Consider the following 10000-nt stretch of genomic DNA (forward strand, 5'->3'; position numbering starts at 1 on the left):
CTACCGCTTCCTGCTGGCGCTGTTCGCTCGCGCTGCTTCACTGGGCTGTCCGCTGCCGCTTCCTGCTCTGCTGTGCTGCACAGCTGCTGCTGCCACACAGCTTTCCATGCCAAGCTCGCTGCCATGCTTCGCGCTGTTCGCTGCTCGCTGCGCTGCTCTGCACCTCTGCGCGCTGTGCTTCCTCAGCTCTTCCTCGCTGCTTCGCGTGTCGGGCTTCACTACACACACTGCTCCTGGCTGAGCGATTTCCCACCACGCTCATGGCTGCTTCTCTGGGTGCCATCTGCTGACCACCCACGATGCTTCACACTACGCTGCTTCCTGCCCCCGCTTGGGCCACTGCCAAACACTGGTGCTCTGCAACACACAGCTTCTCACACACACGCTGCTCGTGCAGCCTCACGCCCTGCTGCACGCTGCGACCACACACACACACTTCTGGGTGAGGACCACACACTCTGGTAGCCACACACACACTCTAGGCTGAGGCCCGCTCTGTCCAACCTGTACCCTGGTAGCCACACACACACTCTCTGGGTGAGGCCCACACACACACACTGCTTCCTGTGTCTGCTGACCCACCCTTCGGTGCAGGCCCCACCGCCACACACTTCACTCTCGGTGAGGACCACACACACACACTCTACGGGGTGAGGACCACACACACACACACACACACACACTCTACGGGGTGAGGACCACACACACACTCTACGGGGTGAGGACCACACACACACTCTACGGGGTGAGGACCACACACACACACTCTACGGGGTGAGGACCACACACACACACACACACTCTACGGGGTGAGGACCACACACACACACTCTACGGGGTGAGGACCACACACACACACTCTACGGGGTGAGGACCACACACACACACACACACACTCTACGGGGTGAGGACCACACACACACTCACACACACACACTCACTCTACGGGGTGAGGACCACACACACACACACACTCTACGGGGTGAGGACCACACACACACACACACACTCTACGGGGTGAGGACCACACACACACACACACACACACACACTCTACGGGGTGAGGACCACACACACACACACACTCTACGGGGTGAGGACCACACACACACACACTCTACGGGGTGAGGACCACACACACACACACACTCACTCTACGGGGTGAGGACCACACACACACACACACACACACTCTACGGGGTGAGGACCACACACTCTACGGGGTGAGGACCACACACACACACACACACACTCTACGGGTGAGACCACACACACACACACACTCACGGTGAGACCACACACACACAGGTGAGGACCACACACACACACACACACACACACACACTCTACGGGGTGAGGACCACACACACACACACACACACTCTACGGGGTGAGGACCACACACACACACACACACACTCTACGGGGTGAGACACAGCAATATGACCAATGTCTGATCCACATCCCATAACTATCCGTGTGTGTGTTTAACTGTGTGTGTGTGTGTGTGTGTGTCAGAGCCAGCCCCAGCGTGTGTTGGACCGGCCCATCACGGTCCAGGCGGTGGGGACCAACGGTCGGATCTTCCAGTTCCTGGTTCTCCAGCTCAACACCACGGACCTCTCCGGAGACGACGGCATCAAGAACCAGGTGCTCCACCTCTTCCTCCTCCTCTTCATCAGTAGCTGTGACCAGAGGAGGAGGAAGACAGATCAACATGGGCCCTCTAGGGGGGTCCTCTGTTCATACACGAGACCCTCTAGGGGGGTCCTCTGTTCATACACGAGACCCTCTAGGGGGGTCCTCTGTTCATACACGAGACCCTCTAGGGGGTCCTCTGTTCATACACGAGACCCTCTAGGGGGGTCCTCTGTTCATACACGAGACCCTCTAGGGGGGTCCTCTGTTCATACACGAGACCCTCTAGGGGGGTCCTCTGTTCATACACGAGACCCTCTAGGGGGGTCCTCTGTTCATACACGAGACCCTCTAGGGGGGTCCTCTGTTCATACACGAGACCCCCTAGGGGGTCCTCTGTTCATACACGAGACCCTCTAGGGGTCCTCTCTGCATACGAGACCCTCTAGGGGTCCTCTGTTCACACGACCCCTAGGGGGTCTCTGTTCATAACACGAGACCCTCTAGGGGTCCTCTGTTCATACGAGACCCTCTGGTCCTCTGTTGCCCTCTAGGGGGGTCCTCTGTTCATACACGAGACCCTCTAGGGGGGTCCTCTATTCATACACGAGACCCTCTAGGGGGGTCCTCTGTTCATACACGAGACCCTCTAGGGGGGTCCTCTGTGAATACACGAGACCCTCTAGGGGGTCCTCAGTTCATACATGGGCTCTGAGTGAGACCCTCTAGGGGGTCCTCTGTTCATACATGGGCTCTGAGTGAGACCCTCTAGGGGGTCTGGCCCCAGAAGGACTTTTCATACCTGTCTGTTTGACATGGTCTGAACGGCCAATCAGAGGAGGGCATGTTGCCGTGAGTTACTGAAGGTGTCGCCCCTGCAGGTGTGGCTGGATGAAGACGCCGAGCTCTACGACTTTGCCAAGGTGCGGCCGCTCATCAAGAAGAAGCAGGTGAAGGTAAGACTGAAGGTCCAGAGGAGAGCCCCCCCCCCCCCAGGAGGCCGTCTCTGATTGGTGCTCTGTGTCCCTGCAGGTCCCAGCTGGTCTGTCTGGATACAGGCCGGAAGTCTTCAACAAATTCCTGGCCCTGTACCTGCACGGAGCTGTAGCCCCCCGTCTGTGACATCTCACTCAATAAAGTCACTGATGCTCTGAGTCTGTGTCGGGCGCTGCAGGTCTTCACACGAGTCCTCAGGCCCCATGAGTCACATGACCTGAGGACAGGGGGCCTCCAGTCCAGAGATGGGGGTCCAGGAGTTAGTCAAGAGGTCGGCATCCCCCAGTTGAATGGTTTTACATTGTCATGGTAACATGACGTCACATTCATATGTACACCATGTCCTCACAGCCACCAGGGGGCGTCAGGGACTCCCCGAGGCTGAGGGGGGCCACACACTCCTTATAGGCTGAGGGGGGCCACACACTCCTTATAGGCTGAGGGGGGCCGCACACTCCTTATAGGCTGAGTCATTACTCCTTATATAGAGGGGCCACACACTCCTTATAGACTGAGGGGGTCCACACCTTATAGGCTGAGGGGGGCCACACACTCCTTATAGGCTGAGGGGGGCCGCACACTCCTTATAGGCTGAGGGGGGCCACACACTCCTTATAGGCTGAGGGGGTCCACACACTCCTTATAGGCTGAGGGGGGGCCACAGACTCCTTATAGGCTGAGGGGACCACACACTTTATAGGCTGAGGGGCCACACTCCTTATAGGCTGAGGGGCCACACACCTTATAGGCTGAGGGGGTCCACACACTCCTTATAGGCTGAGGGGCCACACACTCCTTATAGGCTGAGGGGCCACACTCCTTATAGGCTGAGGGGCCCACACTCCTTATAGACTGAGGGGGGCCACACACTCCTTATAGGCTGAGGGGCCACACACTCCTTATAGGCTGAGGGGCCACACTCCTTATAGGCTGAGGGGCACACACCTTATAGGCTGAGGGGCCACACACCTTATAGGCTGAGGGGGCCACACTCCTTATAGGCTGAGGGGGGCCGCACACTCCTTATAGGCTGAGGGGCCGCACACCCTTATAGGCTGAGGGGCCGCACACTCCTTATAGGCTGAATATAGGCTGAGGGGCCACACACTCCTTATAGGCTGAGGGGCCACACACTTTATAGGCTGAGGGGCCACACCCTTATAGGCTGAGGGGCCACACACTCCTTATAGGCTGAGGGGCCACACACCCTTATAGGCTGAGGGGCCACACACTCCTTATAGACTGAGGGGGCCACACTCCTTATAGGCTGAGGGCCGCACACTCTTATAGGCTGAGGGCCACACACTCCTTATAGGCTGAGGGGCCACACACTCCTTATAGGCTGAGGGGGCCACACTCCTTATAGGCTGAGGGCCTTATAGGCTGAGGCCACACACTTTATAGGCTGAGGGGGGCCACACACTCCTTATAGGCTGAGGGGGCCACCACTCTTATAGGCTGAGGGGGGCCACACTCCTTATAGGCTGAGGGCCACACTTATAGGCTGAGGGGCCGCACACTCCTTATAGGCTGAGGGGCCACACACTCCTTATAGGCTGAGGGGCCGCACACCTTATAGGCTGAGGGGCCACACACTCCTTATAGGCTGAGGGGCCACACACTCCTTATAGGCTGAGGGGCCGCACACTCCTTATAGGCTGAGGAGGGGGCCACACACTCCTTATAGGCTGAGGGGCCACACACCTTATAGGCTGAGGGGCCACACACTCCTTATAGGCTGAGGGGCCCACGCACACCCTTATAGGCTGAGGGGGCCCACACTCTTTCTAGGCTGGGAGGGGCCACACAATCCTTATAGGCTGAGGGGCCACACACTCCTTATAGGCTGAGGGGCCACACCTTATAGGCTGAGGGGGGCCACACTCCTTATAGGCTGAGGGGCCACACACCCTTATAGGCTGAGGGGCCACACACTTATAGGCTGAGGGGCCACACACTCCTTATAGGCTGAGGGGCCCACACTCCTTAGAGGCTGAGGGGCCAGCACACTCCTTATAGGCTGAGGGGCCACACACTCCTTATAGGCTGAGGGGGCCACACACTCCTTATAGGCTGAGGGGCCACACACCCTTATAGGCTGAGGGCCACACACCTTATAGGCTGAGGGGCCACACTCCTTATAGGCTGAGGGGCCACACTCCTTATAGGCTGAGGGGCCACACACCTTATAGACTGAGGAGGGCCACACACTCCTTATAGGCTGAGGGGGGCCACACACTCCTTATAGGCTGAGGGGGTCCACACACTCCTTATAGGCTGAGGGGGTCCACACACTCCTTATAGGCTGAGGGGGGCCACACACTCCTTATAGGCTGAGGGGCCACACACTCCTTATAGGCTGAGGGCCACGGCCACACACTCACTGAGGGGCCACACACTCCTTATAGGCTGAGGGGCCACACACTCCTTATAGGCTGAGGGGCCACACACTCCTTATAGGCTGAGGGGGCCACACACTCCTTATAGGCTGAGGGGGTCCACACACTCCTTATAGGCTGAGGGGCCACACACTCCTTAGAGGCTGAGGGGGGGCCACACACTCCTTATAGGCTGAGGGGGTCCACACACTCCTTATAGGCTGAGGGGGCCACACTCCTTATAGGCTGAGGGGCCACACACTCCTTATAGGCTGAGGGAGCCACACACTCCTTATAGGCTGAGGGGCCACACACTCCTTATAGGCTGAGGGGCCACACACTCCTTATAGGCTGAGGGGCCACACACTCCTTATAGGCTGAGGGGCCACACACTTATAGGCTGAGGGGGCCACACACTTATAGGCTGAGGGGGCCACACACCTTAGAGGCTGAGGGGCCACACACCTTGTAGGCTGAGGGGCCCCACACTCCTTATAGGCTGAGGGGGGCCACACACTCCTTAGAGGCTGAGGGGGGCCACACACTCCTTGTAGGCTGAGGGGGGGCCACACACTCCTTATAGGCTGAGGGGGGCCACACACTCCTTATAGGCTGAGGGGGGCCACACACTTATAGGCTGAGGGGGGCCACACACTCCTTATAGGCTGAGGGGGCCACACACCTTATAGGCTGAGGGGGCCACACTCCTTATAGGCTGAGGGGCCACACACTCCTTATAGGCTGAGGGGCCACACACTTTATAGGCTGAGGGGCCACACACTCCTTATAGGCTGAGGGGCCACACACTCCTTATAGGCTGAGGGGCCACACTCCTTATAGGCTGAGGGGGGCCACACACTCCTTAGAGGCTGAGGGGCCACACACTCCTTATAGGCTGAGGGGCCACACACTCCTTATAGGCTGAGGGGCCACACACCCTTAGAGGCTGAGGGGCCACACACTCCTTATAGGCTGAGGGGGCCACACACCTTATAGGCTGAGGGGCCACACTCCTTATAGGCTGAGGGGCCACACACTCCTTATAGGCTGAGGGGCCACACACCTTATAGGCTGAGGGGCCACACACCTTATAGGCTGAGGGGCCACACACTCCTTATAGGCTGAGGGGGCCACACACTCCTTATAGGCTGAGGGGCCACACACTTATAGGCTGAGGGGCCACACACTCCTTATAGGCTGAGGGGCCACACTCCTTATAGGCTGAGGGGCCCACACACTTATAGGCTGAGGGGCCACACACTCACTGAGGGGCTGAGGGGCCACACTCCTTATAGGCTGAGGGCCCACACTCCTTAGCTGCTGGCCACACTCCTTATGAGGGGGCCACACTCCTTATAGGCTGAGGGGGCACTCCTTATAGACTGAGGGGGCCACACACCTTATAGACTGAGGGGGCCACACTCCTTATAGGCTGAGGGGCCACACACTCCTTATAGGCTGAGGGGCCACACACTCCTTATAGGCTGACTGAGGGGGCCACACTCCTTATAGGCTGAGGGGCCGCACACTTATAGGCTGAGGGGCCACACTCCTTATAGGCTGAGGGGCCACACTCCTTATATAGACTGAGGGGGCCACACACTCCTTATAGGCTGAGGGGGCCACACTATAGGCTGAGGGGCCACTCCACTTATAGACTGAGGGGCCGCACACTCCTTATAGGCTGAGGGGCCACACACTCATATAGGCTGAGGGGCCACACACCTTATAGGCTGAGGGGCCACTCCTTATAGGCTGAGGGGCCACACACTCCTTATAGGCTGAGGGGGCCACATCCTTATAGACTGAGGGGCCACACTCCTTATAGGCTGAGGGGGCCCACACTTATAGACTGAGGGCCACACACTCTTATAGGCTGAGGGGCACACACACTTTATAGGCTGAGGGGCCACACACTCCTTATAGGCTGCACACCGCACTTATAGACTGAGGGGCCACACACTTATAGGCTGAGGGGGCCACACTCCTTATAGGCTGAGGGGCCGACACCTTATAGGCTGAGGGGGCCACACACTCCTTATAGGCTGAGGGGCCACACACTCTTATAGGCTGAGGGGCCACACTCCTTATAGGCTGAGGGGCCACACTCCTTATAGGCTGAGGGGGCCACACACTCCTTATAGGCTGAGGGGCCACACACTCCTTATAGACTGAGGGGCCACACTCCTTATAGGCTGAGGGGGCCACACTCCTTATAGGCTGAGGGGCCACACTCCTTATAGGCTGAGGGGCCGCACACTCCTTATAGGCTGAGGGGCCACACACTCCTTATAGGCTGAGGGGGCCACACTCCTTATAGGCTGAGGGGCCACACTCCTTATAGACTGAGGGGCCCACACCCTTATAGGCTGAGGGGCCACACTCCTTATAGGCTGAGGGGCCACACACCTTATAGGCTGAGGGGCCACACTCCTTATAGGCTGAGGGGGCCACACTCCTTATAGGCTGAGGGGCCACACACTCCTTATAGGCTGAGGGGCCACACACCTTATAGGCTGAGGGGCCACACACTTCTTATAGAATGAGGGAGTCCGCACACTCCTTAGAGGCTGAGGGGCCACACACTCTTATAGGCTGAGGGGCCACACACTCCTTAGAGGCTGAGGGGCCACACTCACACACTCCTTATAGGCTGAGGGGCCACACACTCCTTAGAGGCTGAGGGGCCACACTCCTTATAGGCTGAGGGGCCCACACTCCTTATAGGCTGAGGGGCCACACACCTTATAGACTGAGGGGCCCACACTCCTTATAGGCTGAGGGGCCCACACTTAGAGGCTGAGGGGGTCCACACACTCCTTAGAGGCTGAGGGGGGCCACACCCTTATAGGCTGAGGGGCCACACTCCTTATAGGCTGAGGGGCCACACACCTTATAGGCTGAGGGGCCACACACTTATAGGCTGAGGGGGCCACACACTTATAGGCTGAGGGGGCCACACACTCCTTATAGGCTGAGGGGCCACACTCCTTATAGGCTGAGGGGGGCCACACACTCCTTATAGGCTGAGGGGGGCCACACACTCCTTATAGGCTGAGGGGGGCCACACACTCCTTATAGGCTGAGGGGGGCCACACACTCCTTATAGGCTGAGGGGGTCCACACTCCTTATAGGCTGAGGGGGGCCACACACTCCTTATAGGCTGAGGGGGGCCACACACTCCTTATAGGCTGAGGGGGGCCACACACTTATAGGCTGAGGGGCCACACACCTTATAGGCTGAGGGGCCACACACTCCTTATAGGCTGAGGGGCCACACACTCCTTATAGGCTGAGGGGCCACACACCCTTATAGGCTGAGGGGCCACACTCCTTATAGACTGATGGGGGCCACACTCCTTATAGGCTGAGGGGGGCCACACACTCCTTATAGGCTGAGGGGGGCCACACACTCCTTATAGGCTGAGGGGGGCCGCACACTCCTTATAGGCTGAGGGGGGCCACACACTCCTTATAGGCTGAGGGGCCGCACACTCCTTATAGGCTGAGGGGGGCCGCACACTCCTTATAGGCTGAGGGGGGCCCCACACTCCTTATAGGCTGAGGGGGGCCGCACACTCCTTATAGGCTGAGGGGGGCCGCACACTCCTTATAGGCTGAGGGGGCCACACCTTATAGGCTGAGGGGCCACACTCCTTATAGGCTGAGGGGCCACACACTCCTTATAGCCTGAGGGGCCGCACACTCCTTATAGGCTGAGGGGCCCACACTCCTTATAGGCTGAGGGGGCCACACACTCCTTATAGGCTGAGGGGGCCACACACTCCTTATAGGCTGAGGGGGGCCACACACTCCTTATAGGCTGAGGGGGGCCACACACTCCTTATAGGCTGAGGGGGTCCACACACTCCTTATAGGCTGAGGGGGGCCACACACCTTATAGGCTGAGGGGCCCACACTCCTTATAGGCTGAGGGGGCCGCACACTGCTTATAGGCTGAGGGGCCACACTCCTCAGAGGCTGAGGGGGGCCGCACACTCCTTATAGGCTGAGGGGCCACACACCGCTTATAGGCTGAGGGGGCCCACACACTCCTTATAGGCTGAGGGGGGCCACACACCTTATAGGCTGAGGGGGTCCACACACTCCTTAGAGGCTGAGGGGGGCCACACACTCCTTATAGGCTGAGGGGCCACACTCCTTAGAGGCTGAGGGGCCACACTCCTTATAGGCTGAGGGGCCACACACTCCTTATAGGCTGAGGGGCCACACTCCTTATAGGCTGAGGGGCCACACTCCTTATAGGCTGAGGGGGCCACACACCTTATAGGCTGAGGGGTGCCACACACTCCTTATAGGCTGAGGGGCCACACACTCCTTATAGGCTGAGGGGCCCACACTCTTTATAGGCTGAGCGGGGCCACACACTCCTTATAGGCTGAGGGGCCACACACTCCTTATAGGCTGAGGGGCCACACTCCTTATAGGCTGAGGGGCCACACTCCTTATAGGCTGAGGGGCCACACTCCTTATAGGCTGAGGGGGCCACACTCCTTATAGGCTGAGGGGGGCCGCACACTCCTTATAGGCTGAGGGGGCCCGCACACTCCTTATAGGCTGAGGGGCCACACACCTTATAGGCTGAGGGGCCACACTCCTTATAGGCTGAGGGGCAGGGGGCCACACACTCCTTATAGGCTGAGGGGGCCACACTCTTATAGGCTGAGGGGGCCACACTCCTTATAGGCTGAGGGGGGCCGCACACTCCTTAGAGGCTGAGGGGGGCCGCACACTCCTTATAGGCTGAGGGGGGCCACACACTCCTTAGAGGCTGAGGGGGGCCACACACTCCTTATAGACTGAGGGGGGCCACACACTCCTTATAGACTGAGGGGGGCCACACACTCCTTATAGGCTGAGGGGGGCCGCACACTCCTTATAGACTGAGGGGGGCCGCACACTCCTTAGAGGCTGAGGGGGGCCACACACTCCTTATAGACTGAGGGGGGCCACACACTCCTTAGAG

General features: G+C 58.8%; 1 protein-coding gene and 1 long non-coding RNA gene across 2 annotated transcripts in view; both read left to right on the forward strand.

The window, feature by feature from the left end:
* cntnap2b (contactin associated protein 2b) overlaps positions 1-241 on the forward strand; it is a 55187-nt gene extending 54946 nt beyond the window's left edge. Inside the window, exon 19 of the mRNA XM_056420377.1 lies at positions 84-241. Within this exon, the coding sequence (XP_056276352.1) occupies positions 84-241 (158 nt within the window). The remainder of the gene's footprint in view (positions 1-83) is intronic.
* Positions 242-1403: 1162 nt separating this feature from the next.
* Positions 1404-2792, forward strand: LOC130197878 (uncharacterized). The gene is made up of 4 exons (XR_008832531.1): positions 1404-1427; positions 1519-1650; positions 2520-2594; positions 2671-2792. It is a non-coding gene; the product is annotated as an uncharacterized LOC130197878 (long non-coding RNA).
* The last annotated feature ends 7208 nt before the right edge of the window (positions 2793-10000 follow it).

The sequence above is a fragment of the Pseudoliparis swirei genome, chromosome 8 (assembly GCF_029220125.1).
Source record: "Pseudoliparis swirei isolate HS2019 ecotype Mariana Trench chromosome 8, NWPU_hadal_v1, whole genome shotgun sequence".
Classification (NCBI taxonomy): domain Eukaryota; kingdom Metazoa; phylum Chordata; class Actinopteri; order Perciformes; family Liparidae; genus Pseudoliparis; species Pseudoliparis swirei.